The 25553-nt window shown below is 42.4% G+C and overlaps 2 protein-coding genes across 10 annotated transcripts; one reads left to right on the top strand and one right to left on the bottom strand.

Annotated features, from left to right (window-relative positions):
- Positions 1 to 1078: 1078 nt before the first annotated feature.
- zgc:153867 (uncharacterized protein LOC337226 homolog) lies at positions 1079 to 11263 on the bottom strand. 9 transcript variants are annotated; one of them, XM_034591224.1, is made up of 7 exons: positions 11064 to 11263; positions 6364 to 6391; positions 4317 to 4466; positions 4034 to 4207; positions 3607 to 3684; positions 2538 to 2572; positions 1079 to 1484 (listed from the first exon to the last, which is right to left on the bottom strand). In XM_034591224.1, the coding sequence occupies exons 1-6, from the start codon at positions 11238 to 11240 to the stop codon at positions 2544 to 2546; spliced, it is 636 nt and encodes a 211-aa protein (XP_034447115.1). In that variant the 5' UTR covers positions 11241 to 11263; the 3' UTR covers positions 1079 to 1484; positions 2538 to 2543. The 9 variants fall into 9 exon arrangements, with proteins under 9 accessions (XP_034447115.1, XP_034447114.1, XP_034447118.1 ...); XM_034591223.1 differs by having other exon boundaries at positions 2525 to 2572; positions 11064 to 11262; XM_034591227.1 differs by having other exon boundaries at positions 4323 to 4466; positions 11064 to 11255.
- A 9095-nt stretch (positions 11264 to 20358) lies between these two features.
- neurod4 (neuronal differentiation 4) lies at positions 20359 to 23229 on the top strand. The gene is made up of 2 exons (XM_034591232.1): positions 20359 to 20529; positions 21408 to 23229. The coding sequence occupies exon 2, from the start codon at positions 21414 to 21416 to the stop codon at positions 22491 to 22493; it is 1080 nt and encodes a 359-aa protein (XP_034447123.1). The 5' UTR covers positions 20359 to 20529; positions 21408 to 21413; the 3' UTR covers positions 22494 to 23229.
- The last annotated feature ends 2324 nt before the right edge of the window (positions 23230 to 25553 follow it).

The following is a 25553-nucleotide window of genomic DNA, read 5'->3' on the forward strand; positions in this document are numbered from 1 at the left end:
ATTTAAGTGTTGAATTAGTCAGTAGACAACTGACAACTATTTCTCTGATATTAACATGTTTATGATTTATTAATAAGTTAGTTGCTGGCTGACATAAAAACTATGTGTATTGAAATTGTGGGTGTTTTTTTTCATGTTATATACTATGGGACATATGATCTGAACAATAACATCTAAAATTGCTGTAAAAAATTGATACAAAACATTACGTTGATAATTATTTATACTATTATGTTTTCAACAGTGAATTACACCGTTTTATTCAAGGGGCAATCTTTAACCAGGTTAGAGAGAGAGACATCATCCTAGCATTAGGAGAATGAATCTCAAATACCTCTTATATTATTGGGAAAACATGTAATTAGAGCGGAGAGTCGATGGCGTTCTGGACTTAAAGGATTTGGTGAATCTGTTGCTCCTGAGCTGAGAAAGTGGGATGCAGCTGTGCCAAGCCTGGGCCCAGCCCCCGGCTCTCGTTCCTGGCAGATTCCAGCTGAAAGTTAATTGGACGGGGAGAGGTCTGAGACAGGCTGCACTGAGGCCCATTAGCGATACCCCTGTCGAATGCAGAGCCATGAGGATCAGACTCACAAATAGGGAGGATTAAAATAATCAATAGCCTTGACTTCCATCGACCACACACACGGCGTAATTAGTGGACAATCTATTCAGCGGTGGACTACGACACCCTCCTGAACCTTATCCCACACACACACATAAGCTCCACACTCCGATAACTGTGGTGCCTAATGAGGGGAAATAGTTGTGGCTGCTAGTGAGGAAAAATGAAGAAAAGGTCAGAAAGCAAGCAGCCTTCTGCAGCTCTAGTGTTTGCCACCGATGATGTCTCGGAAAATCTATGACATGGCGACAGAAGCAATAAAATCAATCATTTGTTGATATAAGAGTAGAATTTTATTATGTTCCTTAAGATTTGCAACAAGAGAGAAACACATTTAGTCTGCAACAACACGAGGACCACATTCTAGACACGTGGTTTGTTTTAAAATCTTCAATTGGCTCATGGAAACACAAAAAGTATTAGTCCTCTTATATCTCAGTGTATAGTTTTTTTTTGACAAATTGGCCAATTTAACAGGTTACAGCTGCAACACTGCCCTCTTGTGTCAATGAAAGAAAGTACACATATATGCACTGTGCAAAAGTCCAATAAAAGCCTCATGTGCATTATTCTACTGAATCAAACAAATTCACTCAAAGGAACCAAGATAAGTTTTCAGGGAAAACATTTATTTAAATGCAAACAACATAATTGGGAGCAACAGCCAGATTATTTGTGGTCTTTTGATGGGAATGTAAAGGCACTTCTTAAATTAAATGTGGAAAACTAATCCATGGAATGAGGAGGGGGCAGGAATGTAGAGGCCAACTGCAAAAAGAGGGTTTATGTGACAGGGTAAAAATAAAAAAAACAGTAGGATGATCTTTGTTTCTTCACCCGTTCATCACCATCCTGACCAGTTCTGTAAAAGACATAAGACAAAGACAATGTGAGTGTCATGGTCTAGATATTTACAGAGATCTACTCCAACTGCAGCAACTGGAGCTATGGCTGCCCTCCTCAACCAGGTTAGTGGTGAACCTGGGTGGGACATGCTGCATGTGGGGGCAGATCCCCATTTCCGCTCACCCAGTGGAAAGAGGGTTTGAACTGGGCACTAAGAGAAAGAGGTGAGGAAATCATCTCTATCTCCAATTCAGCCAAAGTATTAAGGCCATGTCTATGATCCAAGAAGAGCTGGTTAGAGAAGCCATCATCGCTGTACGCTTTCCTCTAGTTGAGAAGCACAGAAAAGGGGAGAAGATCAAGGCAGCTACAGTCCAGTCAGAGTGGGCAGCTACAAATTCAGCTTCCGTCAGTACAGAGGAGAAAACAATCAGCACATTAGCAACTCATTGCAATTCTCTGGTTAGTAGAAAAGGGGTCTGGTTCACTCTCCTGAAGCTGGTGGCTATGCTTGAATGTAAAACAATGTAATGAACTGAAACATCTAATTCAGTATCTATGAAAAAGAGCAGCACCTCTGACACCAACAGAAGAAAGGGCCTATTTTAATAGCACCGATGACATGCAAATGAGATTAGAAGAGCTGCTTCAGGGCCACAACACCAATCAGCTCAAACGACGCAACGGTGGCCACCAGGTTTTGCCTGAATGAGACCAGTCTCTTCCCTGTGTCCACCATATCCCCATACAAATGGAGGGGGGTCTCAGACACATGCAGTGGGGCATGCTGCAGCCAGGGGCCAAGACAGAGGGCTGCAGGAGAGACAGAGACAGAGCAGCAGGAGGCTACGCATTGGTCAAAGCCTCAGGAATAAAGATGAGAAGGACCACCAGGGTTTCCCACGGGCACCTACAGGTCAAATCTACTTTTGCGATCGCTCATTTTTTGCCAATATAAAATGTGATCACTACAGCTGATTAGTGTTGGAATGGCCTGATGGGTATTATTTAAGACATCAAATGCAGGAAAGCCTGGGGGTGCCATCTCATGTATACCCAATGCCCGTACCGGCCCTCAGCCTGACATGATGTGGCGAACAAACGCTGTGGAGGAAGAAGAGTTAAACTGTCAGCAGTTGACATGTATACAGGGTCTTAGAGAGGTCAATTTACAATGAGTGTAAAGAACACATATTGGACAGTAGCCGTCAACACAAACAACATCCCATCACAAGATGAAGTCACACATCACTGTTTAGTATTATAAGTGCTTCTAATGATTGAAAACTCAATATGTGAATTTACACAAACTCAAAATAAAAGTTACACAATATTTCACGTCAAAGCAAACATTCAGAGTAACATATGACCCGAGCTTCAGTCTCACATTGCCAGATAACATACACAGGTTTAATAAGCTCCAGCGCTAATGGTCATTAGCACACTGCAGGGTAGGAATCATTCAGCTGCAGCTTCTCACTTTGAGCTGGTGCTGAGGGCCGCCGTCGCCAGTTTAGAAAACATGTGCTGGTGGAGTTTCATATCAGCTCAAACTAATGAACTGGATCTCAGGACTAAATGAAATATGGCTGTTTTCAGTTTATGTGCACTCTGCACACTGTTATCTTGTCAAAGTTAGTTTGCTTGAGGAAAAAAAAACACCATTCTGCAACACATCTGTACAACCATGAGTGTCTCTGCAGTTTCAACAAATCCAACAAAGTGAGACATCTTAGTGTTTTGTGTCATCACTTTTGGGGATTTTCCTAAATTAACTTTTAATTTACATATCAATAAATTAAGTTTACAGACTTATTACCTTCATTATTTGGATTAATAAGATCATAAAAGAATAAGGTGTTTGAGGTTAACCAGTCTACATCTAATTTATTTCAAGGTGTCAGATATACAGGCAATTCAATCAACATTCAACTAAAACAATATATCAAGTATTGAATCAGACCCAGTATTAGCAGATATTAAAGACCTGGATCAGGGAAAAAAAAAAATGATAGTCTGACAGCTATCAGTGACATCTCTGATACTGGGTACAATGGTTAGTTTGCTGATTTATTGTAATGTCACTGTCACACCCCATCAACCTAATAAAAGCTGACATCACATTTTGTTATTCTCACCTTCATAATTGATGCAGCCATTTGCATCTTCGTGTCCCGCCAACAGCGTCTCCACTTCCTCCTCTGACATTTTCTCGCCTGAAAACGAAACATGAATATGTTTATTCATATGATATGAATAATTAAAGTGAATTAAACATTATTTTTCCAAATTACAAAAATACGTTAGACGTGCACAAATAAAATACACGCAATAGAAAATTTGTCAAATACTAAGTGTCACTATCAAATTTACACATCAGATTTCTTAGAGGCAAAATTCATTCTCAAAAATGTAACACGTTTACTTTTGATAATATGAACATTCAGATTTCATTACAACAGATGTGCAGTGAGCTTTTCATTCTGAGGATTGCAGTATTTTCCCTGTAATAAAAAGTGCCAGCCATCTATTTAAGGATGATAAAAAAAAAAAAAAGGGACTTGCCTAGCGTGGTGAGGACGTGACGTAGCTCTGCTCCCATTACTGTGCCGTTGCCCTCCTTGTCAAAGACACGCAGTCCCTCCACAAAATCCTCCATGGAGCCCTGGTCTTTATTCTTAGCGATGGCCTGGAACATGGGCAGGAACTGCTCAAAGTCTAGCATCTTGCTGTTCATCTCTGCAAAAAAAAGACAAGAATAATTAAGGCTATTTTCAGTATGAGCCTCTAGAAACTTTTTCATGATTTACATTTATCATACACCACTCCAAGCAAAATATATCTTTACCCTCACCCTCAGCCTTGGGGTTGCCCAGGACCTTGAGCACCTCAGCGTTGACAGGGTTCTGTCCCAGGGCCCGCATCACGTCCCCACACTGGCTGAAGTTGATCTTCCCATCTCCTGTCTTGTCGAACAGCAGGAATGCCTCCTTGAACTCTGCAGGTTACAAAAGACATGTGAAAAATACTGTGGAGATAAGCAGACAGGTATGGAGGATTAATAGGGATAGGGAGAAATTTGCAAAAAAGGTGAAATCAGACAACAGAAATCAGAGTGTGAACAAAATGAGAACAAGCAGACAGAGAGCACAGGTTATGAAAAATGAGAGTAAAAATGATCACGTTTTCTCAGGGGAGGCTTCAATTTAAAAGAGAAAAGACAGGGCACAAAGCACCACATGGACAAGCCTGCTCAGGTTTCCTGTGCCACTCTTGATAGGATAACTCGAGGCAATTTATTCAGGATAATAAATGTATCGATAAACGCTACATCATAAAAGAAAACTAAAAATAATGATGCACGTCCATACATTGTTTCAACACACAAAACTAAATTGCATTAATGTGATCACTACTTCATCTGCAAAGAGTGTGGTTCAAACGTTAAAAACTCTGCTGGTTGTCACCGCAAAAAACACTCTTACTTCCTCAAAACAGCAAATAAACGTGTTAGTCAACTGGTCAGTCTGACGTTTTCACTTCACACCAACAATGTTAAACTATTTCAATGCAGCACTACATGCTCCTTTTATGTTTTCTGCGGGTATGAACACGCAAACACTAATTGGTTACTTTTCTAAACATCAAATGTCTGAACTACAATGAAATGTGCCAACAACGCAGCAGTAAATATATAAACTGTGACTAAAATAACTAGCAATGGAACAAACAAATGTGGATAAAATACTTTTGTTCAGACGTCGATTTTTGAGCTACAGTTTGGTTCATATCCCTCCTAACAAAGTATTTAAATTCGCATGTGTTGTGAACATCAACAGAGACGTCACTACTTTTTGCTTCAATGTTTGACCTGTTTGACGGAGAATCTATCTGGCAGACTGTTCTTTCAGATGGCTTGGGGCATTTTCTTCTCAACCCATTTAAGTTTCATCTGACCTCCCTTCTATTATAGTCAATACGACTGTGGGCGGCTACTACACAGGCACGCTAAAGCATTCACAACAACAAGCACTGAGTATCTGTGTTGTTGTTTAAGTGGAGTTACAGAGGCTTGATCAACAGTCAGCTATGAAGCAATCTTGTTGTTGATCAAAGGGTTGCTTAACTTAGCTTTGATCCACATCAGGCAGTCTAGTTAAGCCTGATAACAAAACACAAAGCTCTGCTATGATCTAGCAATCAGGGAGACACAAAGTTGTGTTGCACAATATCCGGGTTGGCAAGCTGCTCCTAATTTTATGGGCCGAGCTATTCCTCCCCAAAAACAGCTCAGGCACTGTTGTGGAGTTCTTCCTGTTCTGAGGAATGTGCCTCTTCCCTTCTGGTGTGTGAGCACTTCTCCCAGCACCATATTTGGTATTAGAGGAGTGGAGGAAAGTAGGAGGAGAGTGAGAGTATGGCCTATTATGTCAACAGTGATTAAACAACCCAACCCTGGGACAAAACCCATCCACCACTGTATCCCGCACCAAAAAAGGGCACGCGCGTGGAGATGAGCAGCTTGAGAGATAACAGACACAGCTCTGGGCAAACTGACACAGCCAGGAATGACTACGATCCAACAGAACAAGACTTATGGAAACAGATCCGAATGCATGACTGGCCACATACGGTGGGGTCCACTTTCCAGTGGTCTTACACTTTGGGACCCCACAAGACAAAAACACTGCAACACACGGTCAAAGCTGCTCAGGGTTATAACGTTATGTGCACGGTATGACTTTGACGAACCAAACGACAGTGCAAAGCGACTCTCATTCCACACGTAGAACAATTTGCTTGAACCAAAACCAACATGCAGATCACACCCTGAACACTCCCGAGATAGGCACCGGTCTTTCTCTGTCAAGGCGGCCCCCTCTTCACTGACTTACCATGAATCTGATCCAGGTTAAATTCAATCTGGAAAGGACAAGCAGTTGCAAGTGGAAAGTGAGGAAACAGCACGGAAATAAAAGGAGGAAACAAACCTAGCCTAACCACGACTACTGTGACAGGCAGGTACAGAGAGAGAGCAGGGTGATAGTGGAGGTACAGGGCAAAGTGTCATTTGATACCAAAGCGAGAATGAGAGCATGCAAAACAAGCTGGATTCGGGGAGGGGGGGGGGGAGACGTCAAAACACAAATTCACAACTCACCGACGATTTGATCTTCCGAGAAGTCAGACTGTTCAAAGAGAAATCAGGCTACATGAAGGCTGTGGCAAAGCTAGCTCAGGTTAACCTCAGAGGCCCTTTGAGCACATTGTCTTCTTATTTACATTTCCCCCCCAAAACAAACATCGTCTAACTACACCACATTCAGTCCCCATTAAAATACATGCAAGTGTTTTAGTGACATAACTAAGCTCGCTGTGTGATTCTTAAGTTTGTCCGCCGTGCAAAGCTAACGTTAGCTTCTCGAAAAGTTGCACTTCCGCTAGCGAAAAGCGAGACGACTGAGGAACAAACGGACGGCTCTGCAAAGCAGGAACCGTTCTCCCGAAAACAACGACCACATGAGCCGAGTACACACGAGCGGCAACAAAGTGGAAAGAGTGTGGGGCTCTGGAAACAAACCCACCATGTTCCTGTGGAGGCTGAGGTGTGTCCCGGGCGTAGGCAAGAACGAAGAATGTGACGGAGAGTCGGAGCAGCGCAGGGTGACAAAACCCCAGCAGCACCGTCCGCGTCATAGAAGCTATCCTACCCGAGCTGAGCGACGACCCGCCCATTGCCTGACACTGATTGGTTTAGATTTAGGTAGTGAGCGGAAGGATTGGTTAGACGTAGGGGGTTAATAACAAGGTAAGCCAATCAGAGACGTGCTATGGCGTTTCGCTCACCTCGGGTGGGGAAAATAACGAAGGAGGGAAGACCAGGCAGCCACGCTCCATATATAGAAACAAACATCAAGGTGTAGTGTGTTGTTCACTGTTACCTTAGTTATGTTTATTAATACTCCCTAAACTTTCCAGTCTATAATTGAGATGACTGTTATATAATCTATGGGTTTAATCTGAATTTACAGAGTTTAATTTAACCCAAGCAAGAGGGCAAGAAGGCCTCAAAGTTAAAAACTATGTTGCTCAGTTTGCTCTCACATGAAAAGATGAAGGGATTTAAACACTTTCATTCATATTGTTGTATTGCTTAGGTCTTTTTTTTCTGAGCCGTCTGACCATCAGACATGTTCAGAATGGAATTGACACCAGAATATGACGATATTATAATAGCGACAGTATCTTATTTGCAATCTTTGTGGAGAGTTGTGAAAGTATCTGTGTACTTAGATGTGTGAATGTCACTGTCTTATTTGTGAATGTGTAAATGAATCTGCAAATGTGCTCAGATTTTAGAAAATATAATTTTGCCACTATCTGCCATGCCTCTCCTCTTCCAGTGTGTGTGGCAATCTGGGGGGGGGTTCTCTTATCTGGCTTTGCCTTGAGGCCAGACAATGTGTAAACATTTGCAAATCTCGGTACAATTTATGGATTAGTGTCAATACACATACAGATCTGAATACTCATTTACAGATTCACAAATCTGAGTGCACGCATACAGACACTTGCAAAAGTATTGCAACTAAAAGTCTGTTTTCATATTTATCTGCTGAAGGTGGAAAATTTCTCTGTGCTCTCATTTTATTTGAAATAAAAATGACTACAAACATGGTTTTGCAACATGAAAACCAATTTGGATTCAATCCAGGCAAATCTGCAGAGCTTTCAGTGAAGTAGGAGACATCTTGTGTCAATTCATTAAACGTTTGAAATGAACAATATTTGCATATTTATAGATTTAGAATCGTTTTGATAAAGTTGACCTGGAGTTGATATTAAGAATATTTGACATGGTAATTAAGGAGGGTGTAGCATGTCCTAAAATGTATTTTAGGACAGGGATAATCATCACGCCCTAAACCTTGTAAAGTAATCGGAGAATCATTAGACCTGATGGTGACATTGTGTGTCACTTTGTGGTGTTTGTTGGACTTCGGTTGTTTTGATCCCACTTGAGTAAATTAATGCATGACAGCAGTGAATGACTTTGCTCGGCTTTGCATTAAGGATGTGAGTGTCTGGCCATGCAGGAACGATGGATTACTCTAGGCCAGTAAGATCATGGACTGAAGCCACATCTCTCAACAGCCCGGCTAAAGTGCTGTCTTTGCCCAGCAGGAGCTCTGGCCTCCTGTCATGTCTGTGATTCCACTGGGAGCAGAAGCGGTGAATCTAACATGTCCCACATATCCTCACAGGCGAAATGGGACACTCCAGTAAACCATGGCATGCACACTGAAAGCATGAGGGTGGCAGCAAAGCTAAAGCACCAACAGAGCTAAAGCATGTTCATGCAAAGTCTAATGTGGGCATCAGTTGTTTGAGATATTCAGTTTCTCTTTTACATACTGTAAAAAAAATTGGCAGGTTGAACTATGCCTGTTTTGACTAAGTACACTGTATTTGTAATGTTAAAATATTTGCATTTAACAGTGTGGTCAAAGAGCCTACTTTGTTTACAGTTAAACAGCTGATGAAATTGGAGTAAAATATAGATTACATAAAAGTATTAGGGCTGGGCGATATGACTTCAAATCAATTTCGTGATTATTTCAAACTTTTACCTCGATTTTGTGTGTCGCGGTTCACACAAACTGACGATCACATTTCTTTAAAGTTCCAGTGTGTAAGATTTAGGTGGCAGAGATGGAATATAAAATAATCCTCATGAGGTTTTCACAGGTTTGTAATTATCTAAATTGTACAAATTGTTCTTTTCGTTACTCCTGAATGGGCCCTTTATAATCAAATGTTTTATATTTACATCGGGAGTGGGTTCGCTCCATAGAGGCCGCCATGTTGTTTCTCAGTAGCCCAGACTGGACAAACTAAACACCTTTTGAGTGTTGATGTTTGAAATGGGAGGGTGAGGTGAGGGGTTATTCAGCTGCAACATGCAACTTCACCACTAGATGTCCCTAAATTATACACACTGGACCTTTAATTATTAATCGATGATGACGGCTCATGAATCCGGATCGTTCTGGTCACTTCAACACTGATGTCGTGGCTGGATGTGTGAACTGCGTGAGCGCAAAATGTTGGACTTTTTTTCAATGTGTTTAAATACGTGTCTCCTCAGCTTTTGCGTAAATCAGACAAACAAAGTGAACTTCAAGTCCTGTAGCCAACCTGTTCTAATAACATCTGATTAGTGTTTATTGTTAATGTGTTATGTGTCAGCGGCGGAGGACATGCAGCAGGGTGATTGGACACGGAACGTAGTGGAAACCCAAACAAGCTTTAACCAAATTATCCGACATGAGTAAAATTAAGTCGGTTAGAGATTATAAATGTCGGTTTTGATCCATTTTCTGTTAATTGCCCAGCCCTAGTATGTATATGTATTTGTTTAAATATATTAGTATATATGCATATAGATTATGCATAGACAGACTATTTTAGAGTAAGTCAATTTCTGAACAGACTCTGCATCCATTCAGTAGAATCCATAATTTCCTGCTGGATAAATATAAAAATACTCAGTTAATTAATAACCTTTTCTTGATTACTTGATACCTAATTTACTGCATTGCATGGTGGCAGCCAGGAGATGCTACTACCAGTATATTAGTGATAAGCCAACATAACGCTCAATTCTCTCTGCTGTTTTGGCTTCATGGTCCTGGTATTGTGCGTGCTGCATCACTGTCACGCTGTCATGTTCAATAGGACTGTTGAATAGAATGGATGGCTAATGTTATTCGTAACATCTTTGCTTTTCCTGCCATGACAAGTAAATGTGTCTGGTGCGAAGGAGGTCTGTGACCCAGTTTATCCAGAGGTCAGCTTCTGTCTGAGCCCCTGGACAGAAGCGTTTTCACAGCGGCCATTCTGACTTAGCAGGGACAAGAACAGATGAAGTGAAAGGCTCAGTTCCACTAAGTGTCCCTGTAAACCATGTCAATGTGCCAGCATGCATAAAACCAGAACCCTCAAGATAACTCAATGTAGTCATTTTTAATATCATCAGTAACTTTTACTGCTGTGACAAGTCAATGTGTGTGGACTGAAAAGGTAGAGGCATAAAGGGAAGTCCACACTCTCAGTTACTATTTTGAGTCATGAAATAGAGGTGTTAGACATTTTGTCTTTTTTGCAACAGTTGTGAGTTTGCAGCTCATAAGGGAAAAACTCCTGATTTTATTCAATCACCTGCCTGATGGAAGAAATAGAACATACTGAGGCAGGAAACAGCCTCTTTCTCTCTAAGGAGGCCACTGACTGACAGTCTCACTCTCCTTGCCCCACTTCTTTGCAGTCTCTCATTGTAAATTGATGAAGACCATTTGGTCTATCATAGCTTCCGAGTCACAGAAAGCTACAGCAAATAATCCGCATAAGATGTTTTTACACTTCCACACTACTGACAGCAGCACTATTTTGTGTTTCTGGCTGAGATTTACTATGTTGGCTAAGGTTGCTAAACAATATTTTGCGAATGACCTGAACAAATTATTCCAATAGACCTATTTTTATGCCCCACATTAGCTTTGTCACAAAATCATACTGCAGCAACCCCACTCACCTCCAAAGTACTGGGGTCAAACGGTGAATCTGAGGGACGCAGCATCCTTGGTTTCTGCTCTAGAGACGCTTTCGGTGCCGTAGCAGTCGCAGGCAGGCAGGGGTAAGGGGGACCCAGTCTCGGTTGGGTCACTGGTGAAGGAGATTTCTTAATTGAGGATTCTCTTTTCGGAGCCATTCCCTTACACCCTGGAAAAAGCCCTAAACGTAAATGTCGTCTGAAATCTCTGCACCCGCTGCCGGTAAGTCTGCTGAGAGGAGTGTTCGAGCTGTGAAGTAAAGTGTGTCAGCTGTGTGTGTCCTGTGCACGGGAGGGGGTTGAGGGGAGGCAGCTTGATGATGCCGATGATGCTCTGGGACTGGCAGGTGGAAGAGGCAGAGGTGGATGCATTGAATAGCGTGGGAGCAAATTTATAAAGGAGAGCGTAGGGGTGGCGATGAAAGCTTGAGAGTAGGATAAACAGGGGGATATATATAGAAAGAACCAGGCTCAGCTGAATGACGCTAAGCACATGCTTTTATTTGGGTCAGAAATGCAAGCAGCAGTGAAGCGGCACCAAGCATGGTTTCTGTGTCAGGCTTCACGCACAGATGATAGAGCAACTCATACCAGTCTCTTATGTTTGTGAAAAGAAGTGTTGTGATCTGATGGACAAATGCACTGTCTCATTAACAACCTGTCGTGCAGCTAATAGCTTCTTCTGGTTTGGATGATGAAATAGATGTTTTATTTATCTTGCTCCCGAGATACTCACTTGCTCTGGTTTCCTGCAGAGTGGGCGGCACCGGTGCTACATGCCCAGAAACAGAGGAACGGAACACTAAGGTGCCAAAGAGATCACCGGGAGATTTAGACTCCACAATGTGTTTTGCTCTGTGAAGGCTCATGTGATCCTTACACACTATTTTGGACCGTACAGTGCACAAGGAGCCTGTGATGTCAGTTGTGCATAACTGGATGTTATGTTGCTTGTATCTTATTTTGTTTGTTTTGCCATATGATATTGGTTACCATTCAGTTTTGCTTTGAGGTTGACAGGGACACAACAATTAGAATTTGAAGACTATTTTTCCAAAATAACGGTGTTTTTGTATATCGAGGTCCCTGGGAAAAAAATTATTTTCCCTCCAATGTATTTATTTATCAACTATAGATATTCAGCAGTATTCTTTTCAGATACTTTACAGTAGGGCTTGAAAATAATAACAATATTCCTTTCATCAATACCAATATAACAAATGTTTAAATCAATATCATTCTTATGCATCGTACAAGCACAGGGAGGAGGATAACACATAATTGGTTTTAATGTTGAACCTCAGATTTGTAAAGTTTTTACTGTTTATGAAGTATTTGTCCTTCTCTGCTCATATAGAAGAGTTTGAAACCACAAACCTCAACTGATATGACATTTTTTATCAATCTCTAATTTTTTGCCATAATGCCAAGCCATATTTTACATAATAAGCCTATAAAATGCCCTTCTTCCTGGGTCTAAGATGCTGTTGTATGCCCAAAGTTGTTACTTAAAAAATGTGATTTGTTATTTTGGGGTGTATAAATACAATTGATGTAACCTAATATACATTAAACACAAGCCAAGTGTATATAAAGCTCCACCACAACTGTTCACAAATCACAGTGTTAAAAACAATAACCATTTATCATACTTGTGCTCATATGATATTGATTTTATGTTGTGGTATTGAGGTAGTGTTTACATGCATTGGTAAAGTCAAATCAAAACCACAGAGAGATCGTAATTCTGAAGGGTGCCACTAGATGTCACTGTTGCATAACAGGAAGCCCCACAGAGCCTGAGGACTCATTTCTGTGAAAAGAATTGATTCGTAGATCTGTCTCGAATAGAAGTTGTATTTATTATAGAGGTTTATCTGTCTATCTATCTATCTATCTATCTATCTATCTATCTATCTATCTATCTATCTATCTATCTATCTATCTATCTATCTGTCTGTCTGTCTGTCTGTCTGTCTATCTATCCGTCCGTTCATCCATATCCATCCATCCATCCATCCATCCATTCATCCATCCGCTTTACAACTGCTGGCGTCACTCCACCCGCTCCTCCAATAATCGATGCTCTCCATTGGTCCGTGGATATCGGGCACAATCCATCGCGCGCTAAATGGGCCTTGAAATCACCGTTTATGCGGCTCGAGCGTCAAAACAATAGCGACACGAGACCCTCGCTGTGAGACCAACGGCCCTGCTGACGCTGTGAGCTTCCTCGGCCGATCGAACATGTAAAATAAGTGGAGGAAAAACACACCTCCCATCAAAGTCAGCAAGACCGGACCCATTGTTAAAACGACAAGAAATATGATCCAACAACATGGGACAATATAGAATAGATTTTGATTGGGCTGATTTGTTGTGCTAATAGATTCAGTTCAGCCTCCAGCCTATTCACCAAGCAGCTGATTGCTGATGAGTCTGCCGAGCAGACAGCTCGGTGTCAAACACGTTAAGAAGATTAGCAGTGCCTCACGTTTTCCTCATCATTTGAGACCATAATCCACCGCAAGAAGCTAATAATAAAAAACAGCAATATCCTACATGTCTGCTTTCAAATTGTAATTAGGAAATTGAAATACTATCCAACTCTGGTGTCTGCATTGTTCTTCGCAGGTCTGAAATTGATTTTCAAAATTATTAGGCACTTAATTGGAAAAAAATTACCCACATCATTTTTCCCCATCTTTCATTTTGTGTTCGGTGTTGTGAAAGCAAATTCAATTACTGCAACTTAAAGGAAATGTTTCAACAGATCCTCTGAGGTGCCCCAATTGACTAATGAAATTATGGCAGTTCTCCCACGTAATGTCATTCAGAGTCCCCCCCCCCCTACCACCACAGCAAATCTCCAAACCACCTGATTTATTTTTAATGATATTACACCCCTCAGTCGGCTGTGTCATGGTAATAATCGGGGTGCTCCAGCTGCCTCTAGATCACATTAGCCGGGCTTAATATTGACAGTGCCGGGCCTACTAAACAATGAGGCTACGGGGATAGGGAGCTTAGAGGCTGCCTCGCCAATGGGCATACTGCAGGAGGTAGAGGAGATGCAGGCCAGGATGCTCCAGTTCCCTATGCCCCGGAGGACTGGTGCCATCATTAGGCGGCTTCTCCTACAGTCCTGTGGAGCTTTAAACCCACAAATACCAGATCCAAACCCCACCCAGACCCCAGACATCAAAACCTTAGCGACAAGGGACCGTGAAAGTAGTGGCAACTTGATTCGCTTCTATTCTTTGCCCGGATGGGGAAACCTGCCAGGACGACACCTCAGCAGCTGCACCTTGTGTAGGTTCCCGCTGTGACACAGAGTCCTCGGATAAGACGCAGGGACAACTGCTCTGGAAAGTTCATGTGGTGACAGCAGAACGTTGGCTAATGAAATTCATGTTCAAGAAATATGACAACAATGTTTGAAAAAAAAAAAAGTGTCCATGCAGTTCAAGAAACTTTATTAAATTTAGTAGTATTTTGTTATTTGGGGTTGTATTCCAGAAAATGCAATTTAAGAAAAAAAAATGCTTTTGAAATCTGAATTGATTAGAAAAGTGCTTTTATCCGTTAGTCTAATTTACGTTGGAGGCTTGTCTAGTTGCTCTATTTGCATAATGGTCACACTGGGAATCAGGCTAGGCCACTTGTGGGACACTTGCACCTGATCACAGAGACACTATGGCTTTTTGCCAATCACACCTCTGCAGCCGATACTTCCAATTAAAAAAATCACCTGCATTTATCATTTTTATTTGTCGGTTTGTTCAAGATCAGGTAAATGTCCCTGTACTCTGAGGTTTTATCCTGTGTTCCAAATTGTTGTTTGGATCGAAGGGGATTTTGTATGGGGGCCCACAGATTACCGTCGTTGATTAGTGGTTGGGTGTAATCCTTTCAGCCCCTCTCTCTCCAAAACACCCCTGGGATATGCCCGTCTCCCTGAGGACCGGCAGCGTGGCAGATGGATCCTCCTCCCCCTCTTCTGCCCCCTCTAACAGCTCACCCAAAAACACTGTTGATGTCCTGGGACGGCGGTTGTAAAGTATCCTGAATATGAAACCACAGGCACCTTTGTTTAATGGCTCTCTCCCCACTTAGTGAGAATTGCCCCCAGGCCTGATTCCCATTCTGTAGCTATATTTCTGGCCGATTGGAATGTGTTCCAAATCCATTAGCCCAAAGGAAGACGAATAAGCTGCAACCAATCTGCTCATGTTGCCCGGATGAAATGCGGCGATAGATCTTATCAAATTTAACTTTGCGATCAAGGACACTCTTAAGTTGTTGCCAGTATAGTTGTATGGATATGACAACCCATTCTCCAGAAGTGCACGTGCTGGTCTGAAGACAAACATGGGATTATATTCCCATAAACAGACAAAGATAACTGGGTTAAAAGTCCAAACACACCTTTTTTTTAAAGTCTACAGCTCGTGTGTCTTAATTGCACTGATACAATGAGTAGGCTGCAGCTGGCACAGTGTGAAAACATGCATCATCTATGAATGCACTAGTCTGAGACACAGAAAAAAGCACTTAAGCACATTTTATTTTAAATGTCTTCTTACCTCCACCAAGGAAGTTGTGTTTTCACCATACTAGTTTGTTGGTTGGTTGATTTTAAAGCAAGATTGCACAAACACTAGCAGATGGATTACCTTGAAACTTGGTCTGCAGATGTGGTATGGGTCAGGGAAGGGCTCATTCAATTTTTGGTGTGGATGTGCATCAGGGGGCAGATCTTTAACATTGTGAGATAGAGGGTTTCATCATTTCCACTGTTTTTCCTATAGGAAATAATCCATGAATCTTGAAATGAATCTTGAATAAATCAGAATTTTGGTGCAGCTTGAGCTAAGAGGACTGTTGAGCCTCGACTCTACCGTGTGAGTGCCATTCAAATAAAAATATGTTTTTCATACTGAAAAGTTAACCAATGGTGTAGAGTCGGTTTTCATTGGGAGATTTAACTGAGGTTAAAAGTCCATGAATCACAGCTCTGTGTCTGTTGGTCCTCACAACTTCCAAAAGCTGTTTGAGGGTTAAGACTTGATATTAAGGTGCAGGTTAAAATTAGGTTTAGGGCTTAGGAAATTTATTGTGGGTGTAAAGATAGAAAGATAGAAGCGTGTGTGTGTGTGTGTGGGTGTGTGTGTGTGTGTGTGTGTGTGTGTGTGTGTGTGTGTTTGAGAGAGACCACTGATGTTCCTCAGTGTGCAGAGTCAAAGTCTGCTGTGTAACTATATTCAGCAAATGAGCTCTGACACACACACTCAATATTACTGTAAAGCATTAAACATACACAGACGGATAAGCTGCATGCAAACAGGAAATATTTGCTGAAACTTTTGGAAATCTCTTTAGCATTATCAAGATAAAACTTAAACATGTATATAATTAAGTAGAACTAGATGATACCAAACTTTTTTTATTCATGTTTCACAACAATACAATTTAATCTCTCTAGTCTCACCACCCTGTGCCACATCGCCCCAACCCCTCACAAATCCTGGCTCTCAATATCTTTTATGATCACTGCAAGGGGCTCAGCTTTCAGGAGCAGAGCCGGGCGCATGTGTGTAGAGCTTTAATTCCTATTGTGTTCCAGCAGTCTTTGGTGTGTGTGTGTGAGTGTGTCTGTGTTTTTTTTGCAAAAGAGGGAGAGGGAGATAGAGATGAAGAAAAAAGACAGGAACAAGGACCCATCTGTCAACACTGCAGTGCACCGATCCCTCCCATTCCACTCCGAGTCCCAGGGGAGTGGAGCGAGAGACAACTCACTTGTGGCAGTGTTTTTTGTAAGGAAGGGGGTTACCCCATTACTAGAAACAACAGCACTTAAAAAGCTACTGCAAGACCTGTGCTGGTACTCTTTTGGACAAATCTGTACAGAGAAACTTCTTTTGGACAGTTCATGACTATGCATTTATGAGCCATTCTTCAACACAAGCACTAAAGATAAATACCCCAAAATCACCATCTGAGTCTTTCTTCATATACATTTCAAATATCTTATAGTAACAAGTTAAGACGGCAACGAAATGCATCATTTTGTATTATAATTTATTTCTTTTCAAGTACCCAGGTCACAATAATGCAAACTCCTCAAAAGTTGGATCAGATCAGATGTGCTCATCATGACCTCTTCCAGAAGATTGGCTTATATGTTATTGCTGAAATGGGAGCAGGGCAATTCCCTATCTGCTAGTCAGTCAGTCATTTGGGAAACCGATGGGGATTGTGGGAGACTGCTAGACTCCAATTCCCCATGCAGGCTGCAGGTGTGGTGGAGGCCACACACTCACTCATGGGACAGAAGGGCAGTAGTGTGTTTGAAGGTAGTGGGGGGGGGGATGTACCTGGGGATTATTGAGCACATCACATTAGTCTAGAGTTGTGGCCGTACACATGTCTGGTTCACACACACACACACACACAGCCTAACCCCAAAACCTTATTCCTTATCCCTAACCTTAACCATGACCAATTTGTGCATGTACGTCCATCTTCGTGACGCACAACAACACTTTTAACTCTTTTACATCAAAATTACCTGGTATTTTTTAAATGCTGGTAAACTCGCTACAACGGCGATTGACTCCTTTCCGATTGCCACTAGAGGAGTTTGCCTCCCTGTATATTTTCCTTGTGGTTGATGTTTGACATCATGAATGTGCCATGCTCATGAAATTGAGAAGCTCTCTTACCACGCTGCCTTGCCGGTGTTGCATTTTGCATGATACAAAGACAAAAGGATGTCGTTTTCAAGATGTGACAAAAACACTTAGTACACCAACCTTCATGGCTATTTAGGCGCCAAAGACGAGAAGTTCATTGTGCTTCATATCATCGCACAGAAAAAGTGCAGCGTCAGCGTCTAGACTGCCCAAAATAAAGAAGAAGAAGAAATTTGCCATTAAAAATCTGTGTGTGTACTGCAGAGTCATCTGACCTGGGAGGGAATGCCGATTATATCCATTCCCTTTTCAGACAAAATTATTGGAGGTAAGTTTTTTCACCAGTAGAAAAGGGGCTTTGCGACCCTAGCCCCTTGTACGCCAGTGTTATCCATGGCCACACAGTTTTATCTTTGTTAGGACACTCGCTGACACAACAGTCTTTATACCCCCATACCCCAGAGTTAACCATGGCCAAAATGTCCCTTCCTCTGTAAGGTGTATAACTTACACAAAGATAAAAGTACAAGTAGGCTTCACTACACACACACACACACACACACACACAAAACACTGGGCTTCTCTCTCTCTCTCTCTCTCTCCAGATGCCTTTATGGCCACAGTGACCAGCAGTGATTAGGCCGTTAGTGAGGTGCGTAAACGCTGTTTCAGCACGAGACATCCTCTTGTGCGAGCGAGTGACGCGTGAGCATCCAAGCAACAGATGCACCCCTCCCCACACACACTCACACACGCACACTCACACCCCTCCTAACGCTTCCTATATGCAGCCATCTGTTCGGCTCTGTTCAATAAATCGTTGGAAAAGTGCCTGTTTTTTACACGATGTTGCCGATTCGCCACGTGACCACACATGATTCCCCCAAACCCTGGATAAGGTTCACACTTAGACTCGGTCCACGCACGGTGTGTGTTGGCAAAGTTTAGTCTCAAGCACAGCTGTGCGCAGTCGCGCGCACAATGGGATCAATGCGGGGGCACGTGCGACTCGCGAGACCCCGGCAGTCAATGGCCGGTGATAACAATAGACCCCCACTGCGCCGCGGCTCGCCGCGCACGAGGACTGGCGGGGCGCTCATTATGCCCTGGTATTTATGGTCAAAAGTGGGAAAATGCTCAATATTGAGATACGATTATAAACAATAAACGGCCATACCGTCGTTTAAAGGGTATCCACGGGGTCTGATGAGTGGAAGAGTCAAGTCTTCTGGGGCCTGTCAGTGTTAATGAGTTTATTAACCTTTATTAGTAAACAATAAAATAAAATGACAATGTTGTATTGTTGACATTTAACTATGACTTCCTAATGTAAAAATGATAATGTTTCAATTCAGAGTAATACTGTATAATAAGTCTTTGGATTTTAACCACTTAGGTTGCTTTTATTAGCTCATTTATTCTCATCCCTTTATTTTATTATAATCCCTTTAATTTGATTCTTACTTTATTGTTTTGTGTTGCAGTGGGAGCACTTTAGGCCACATGGGGAATGTTCATTAGTTCTAAATAAAGTTGAGTTGTTGTTTACTGTGTGCAAGTACCTGCAGTCTCTTCATAACTGCACCGATCATTTCAATAAACGGACCAGTCCTCGGGGGCCGAATATGACGCTAAAAATGCAAGAAAACAATTGAATGAGCGGATGAACAAGGCACACCTGCTCTCCGCGCACCAAGCTGTCAAAATCACTTAAATGCGCACACACGGAGGAGCGTCTCTTTACGCAGCGATGACCGGGCCTACGCTGTGTTTAATTAAGTGGAACATTTCTAATCCAACCGACTAATGAAGAGATAGACAATCGATTAAGATAGTTAACACAGGACATCAAAACAGAATGGTGTTTTTGTTTTCTTTTCCCCGTGTCCTACATTTACAAGTGTGAAGAATAAATCAGGGAAGGCCTAGAGATGCAAAACTTCATTTCAGAGGGTCATTCCAGATCAGATCCTGTGAAACTAAATCAAATAAGTAAGAAAAAAAAACCATTATATATTATACGTTATAGTCAATGGAATTTTGACATGATGTGATACATAACATCTGATATTTGAAATTTGTGATGCATGCATAACCTGTTTCATGTCGCTAAAGTGTAACAATATTGTGGGATACAGGGAACTTGGCATCAGAGGGAGGGGATGTTTAAGAATATTTGTTTTTTGCACATTACAAGCACTGCAGCAATAAGCAAATAGACTGCGACCAATGAAAGTGCATATGTCCAATGGGTGTTTATGTGCATCTTAACTCCATTGTGACATCATGGGCCTTATATTGCAAAGAGGTTGTCTCAACATCCCTGATTAACATATTTAATGGTGTTTCCCAATATGCGCACATTTACATTTACTGGACCTCCCGCACGTGCACCCGGGCGCGCGCCTCCTCCTCCTCCTCCTGTCCCTCACTCATTTGCATGCGGGTGAAACTTCTGGCCACGAGCCCGCCACGCGCGTTTGGATGAGTTGATGGTGGGTGGGGCCGCCACGAGGGAGGGGCTTCACCCGGTTTAAAGCGAAGAAGAACGAGCCGAGTCTGGACCACTTGGATATGAAAGTTCCATGCACACTCATGGATGTGTGAGAGAGAAGAGCAGCTCAGGACACTTGCACATGCACGAAGAGAGAAACACATCAGCCACTCTGGATTCATCACTCAGTTGCTGCAAGTCTTTTTGAATTAGACAGTTTTTTCCCCCAGATCACTTCACAGAGAGCAAATCCAAACAGGTGAGAATTTGTTATTTATTAAAATCATATTAGTGAAATCCGATTTGGGATGCTAAATTCAGCACAGGCACTATATGGACGCACTTATATTTTAACCCTGAAACGGTTAATTTAAGAATGCTGAGTTATAAAATATAGATTTCAAGTCTTATATTTGTACTGTTCTAGTAATTATGTTTAATTATATCCAGTAGCACACAGTCCAGACATAATTCTGTCTTAACTTCTGAATTTATAATTGCAGTTGCCTAATCTGTCCCATTTATACGCCTTAGTGCACAATAATTAATTGGGACAGTGTTTTTTCAAAACAATAGCACATGCTCTGTCCCAGGTCCGCATTTCTCTTGAATAACAATACAGCCTATATAACGTTTAGGCTCTAGATGTGAGTTTATTTTGTAAAATGTGAAAGTTCTATTGAAATGAACTGAATTATTTTTAAAGTTATAAACTGTGGGGTAGCGGCATGTCCACGTTGGTCTCGAGGCTGCCTATTTAATCTTTTAATTTTATATGCTGAGTAAATCCCCTCATGTCCCAGATTAACAGTGTCTCAGAGAAGACTACAGCATAAACAGCAGGGGTCACTTTATTCTAAAAACAGCCATCTATTCCTTAATGTCAGAATATCACACTATAATATGCTTTGAATAATTTCATGGTTTATTCCAAATATTTGTTGGACAGAGGGAGCAGCTCTGTGAGTGAGAGCGGTGACCTGTCCACACTGCAGTGCTGAAATATCAAGCACTCATTCTGTAGCTTATGGAACACAAGTTGCCAGTTACTAGTTTGTTGTGAAAAGCAACAACAGATATTAAAAACTGGATATGTGGTAACAATTGATTGAACGTTTTCATGTTGTTTTTCCTCAGATCAAAATGATGACCAAACCATTTGAGAAGAGCGGGGATGTGAGTGAGCTGGTGAGCTCCCTCAGCTGGCTGGAGGAGGAGGAAGAGGAGGAGGATGAGGACGGCAGCTCACTGGATGGAGACGAGTACCCAGACATGAGGACTCGCCTTGGTCTGAATGTCCGCTCCTGCACAGAGCTGGGCAGTGAAGATATGGAGGAGGAGGAAGAGGATGATAACGACGAGAATGGACAAAATGGAGAGCAGGGTCCCAAAAGGAGAGGCCCCAAGAAGAAGAAGATGACCAAAGCTCGACAGGAGAGGTTTCGTGTCCGGCGGGTCAAGGCCAATGCCAGAGAACGCTCCCGAATGCACGGGCTGAACGATGCCCTGGATTGTCTCCGCAGAGTTATGCCCTGCTACTCCAAGACACAGAAGCTGTCAAAAATTGAGACTCTACGCCTGGCACGCAACTACATCTGGGCCCTGTCCGAGGTGCTTGAGAGTGGCCAATCCACAGAGAGCAATGGCTTCATGGAGATGCTGTGTAAAGGTTTGTCTCAGCCCACCAGTAACCTCGTGGCCGGCTGCCTGCAGCTGGCACCCACTCCGATGATGCTCAACAAGCTGGAGGACAAGTGTGGAGGCCCGGGGATGGGCGGTGTGGGGGGTCAGGCTGGCCATCCCCTCAGCTACCCGTCCCCAGGCCTTCCCAGCCCCCCCTATGGCTCCCTGGAGGCATCCCACCTCCTCCACATGAAGGGATTCAAAGGGCCTGTGTACGACAACCCCTCCTCAAACGAGTGCAGCAGTGGCACCCCGCCATACGACGGGCCCCTCACCCCTCCCCTCAGCATCAGTGGCAACTTCGCCCTGAAGCATGAGCCCTCTCCCCACGAGTCGGAGAGGAACTACACACCCCACCCCGGCCACCATGCCCACTACCTCATGTCGCACCACTACCCCACCTCCACGACAGGTGTCCTACCAGGTGGGCCTCAGAGCCACCCGCTCTTTCAGGCTTCCCGCTATGAGCTGCCCCTGGACGTGGCCTTTGACTCCTTCGCTCCCTCTCACCTGGTCCCCACTCACATGGGTAACATCTGAAAGGAGACGAGTGAAGGACGTGTGACTGAAAACTTGCCAGGGGAGACGCACTGCCCCTGAACAAACTGCTGTAAGAACAATGGCCAACGTAACTGTACAGAAAATAATGGTTTCCATTTACGTTAGTACTCTGGGAGAGCACTGAATGCTCAGAGAGAGAGAGAGACTCGTCACCTCAACTCAATCTACCTGATACAAACATGCACCCATAACTTTTTAATATTTTATTTATTCTTTTTTTATATGTTGTTATTTGGATTTTAATATTTCTATTTAAGTTTCCCCCTCAGTTGTTGCGGAGTTGAACTAAAGATTAGTTTACCAAATCACCCTAAGCAGCACACAGATGATTCGTGTGCAGGGTTTGAACAAAAAAAATGAAAACTTCTGTATGTCTACATATCAAAAAAAAAAAAAAAAGATTGAATAGCCATCCATCCTAAATTGTGCACTGAGGCCTACTGCCAATGTCCCTCTTGCCATAAGAAAAGCAATGCATTTATTTATATCTGTATTTAATATTTATTTTGACATGGTCTTGTCCTTTTTATATTCTCAGCACAGTTTTCTTTTGTTTCACTGTCTTCATGGTTTATTGTCAGTCACAGGCAGCTGTACTGTATTTAAATTATTTATTTGAGCTTTTTCAGGAACTTGGTGTCACAACGTTTGTCATACTGTACTGTTGTAAATATTTTGCTGTTTCGCACTTAATTGAATAAATATTCTTATATTATATGCTATTTCCATAGTAACAATGCTTTCCATGTGTTTTCTTGTGTTATGCTGGACTAGAAAGTCTACACCTCCCCAGTTTATACAAGTGGACTTATATGAAGCTCCAATGCATCAATGAATATGGACGCTTAAATATTAATTCTGTAATATAGTGAAATTTCCAACAACAAAATGGTCATTTAGATAGATGTCGGTGAACATTCTCCAGGTTCTGATATTTCTAAATGTGATACAAAAGCATTTGGGCTTGTTTGAGGTTCTTCAAGAAATTTGACCTCTCATTTCAAAGACTTCTTCAAAACTGAGACTCTTCATTGTTCAGCCTGAACTGAGGAAACCTTTCAGATGAGACTTTATATGTCTTAAAGAACATTAAAGAGGTCCAGTTTCCTTCGTATAGCACGAACAAATAACTGAAATAGACTTCATTTTGCATTTTCACACTGATTTTGCTATGTGGTTAGATGTAAGTTTTCCTGCTGTTCTCTAGACCCTATACCGTGCATAAGATGATACAAGGCAATATAGGAATCTCGATCGTTTAACACAATCAAACTCAAATTATTATTATTATTAATAATAAGTATCATCATCAATTATTATTATTATTATAATTATTGTTATTATTATTATTGTTATTATTATTATTATTATTAGTAGTAGTAGTAGTAGTAGTATTTAAGTCTTTAAAGTGAATCAACGGCTCCTCATCCATCATTCTCACCCTGGGAGTTCCTGTCAGTCACTTTCATCTGTCTTACTGAGTTCACAGGCAACAGTACAGTGATTATGCAGCTTTGCTGTGCTTCAATTCAATGCAAAGTAGTGTTTCAATATAAAGCTGGAGAATCTCAGATTAAAGAGAATTTTAATCCCTGAGGCTCTTCTTCACAATTGCTAAAATGGACACACTGATATAAAAACCAATGAAACTTGATGGAATAAAGACACACTTTGTTGCCAGGCAAAAGAGATCTATTGCAGTGTGTGTGTGTGTGTGTGTGTGTGTGTGTGTGTGTGTGTGTGTGTGTGTGTGTGTGTGTGTGTGTGTGTGTGTGTGGGTGTGGGTGCGTGTGTGTGTATGTGAGTGTGTGTGTGTGATGTCATTCAGAGGCTTGCTCCAGGGTTTCTACCAGGTCAGGCAGGAGGCTGTTGTGGGCCATGGGAAAACAGCTCCAGGGAACAGGTGAACGTGTCACAGAGGCCTTTCTGAGTCCCTATCATTGGCTTTCTCTACCACATGTCCCACTTTCCCATCCAGCTCATGCCAAAACACTGTAGGGCAAGAACTCATTCTCAAAGAACTCATTCACATTAAGTCAAAGAGAGAAAAGCATCAGATTTCTGTTCAGAGACATGACATATGGATATGAAGAGCTGGGGCTATAAGCAGACAGACACTTTTTAAAATTTACTTTGAGAATTAATGTGATCTCAATATACAATAAAGATGGAAGCATTTTAATTTGAACTTTAGCACCAAGGCAGTAAAATGTACTGTATTCCAATACTTATATGTCAGATCAACTCCAAGTGGCAAGGTTCCTAACACATTTATATCACTCGGCGGATGACAAAAGTCCTCGTTTTGACTTTAATGACCGCGTTGAAGGACATGATGGCTCTTGACATTGACAAACAACGTGGTGCAAAGATGGAGTGGTGAGTGCAAGCGCCAATGTGAGCGAGTGTGTTTATCATTGTGCTCCTTCAGGCAATTGTGAGGACGGCAGTGTGCCCGGGAGGCTGTTGTCCAAGAGGACTTTCCCCCTCTTCAGCTACCTCTCCAAAGGTTTGTCTTTTCCAGTCCAGGCAACAGTTCAGTGAGGCTGCAGGAGAAAAAGGGAGCGATTGTTTTACTGGGCGCCACTGGTCCATTGTGAATGCAGCCTGTTCTTTCTCTTGACCTGTGACCTGTATTGTTGTGGGGTTTCTCGTTCGGGGAGGGCAGACAGCTGGGGGAACTGCGGGGGGGCTGATGGACAGCTGGGCCAATTTGCAGGGATAGAGAGAGAGAGTGAGAGCATGAGAGAGAGAGCGGGATGGGAGAGGAAGAGGAGAGTCAGTGTGTTGAAGGGGTAAAAGGGGAAGAGGAAAGAGGAGGAAAGGGCAGGGGAGGTGAATGAGGTCCTTGCTCCTCATTCACGAGTTTGTGCTCTCTGCTCTTGTGTGTCAGTCTTGGCATAAGAATGACACATAGCTTTACACACAGGCAGACATTTGGCCTGTGAGAAAGTACTGGCAGAGTTAGCTGCTGGCGTACACCCTCTTTGTGCCTTTGCTGTTTTGTTTCTGCGCAAGCGGCGGGGGGCAGGGTGCGTG

Source organism: Hippoglossus hippoglossus, chromosome 7 (genome assembly GCF_009819705.1).
Source record: "Hippoglossus hippoglossus isolate fHipHip1 chromosome 7, fHipHip1.pri, whole genome shotgun sequence".
In the NCBI taxonomy this organism is placed as follows: domain Eukaryota; kingdom Metazoa; phylum Chordata; class Actinopteri; order Pleuronectiformes; family Pleuronectidae; genus Hippoglossus; species Hippoglossus hippoglossus.

Bases quoted from the DNA above. Each gene is read 5' to 3' on its own strand.
- zgc:153867 (XM_034591224.1), bottom strand. From the start codon at position 11,240: ATGGCTCCGAAAAGAGAATCCTCAATTAAGAAATCTCCTTCACCAGTG. The intron at 4,467-6,363 runs GTAAGTCAGTGA...TGTAACCTGCAG, and splicing joins TAACCTGGATCAGATTCATG to AGTTCAAGGAGGCATTCCTG. The intron at 2,573-3,606 runs GTGAGAATAACA...CTTCCTCCACAG, and splicing joins TGGCTGCATCAATTATGAAG to CGTTTGTTCGCCACATCATG.
- neurod4 (XM_034591232.1), top strand. From the start codon at position 21,414: ATGATGACCAAACCATTTGAGAAGAGCGGGGATGTGAGTGAGCTGGTG.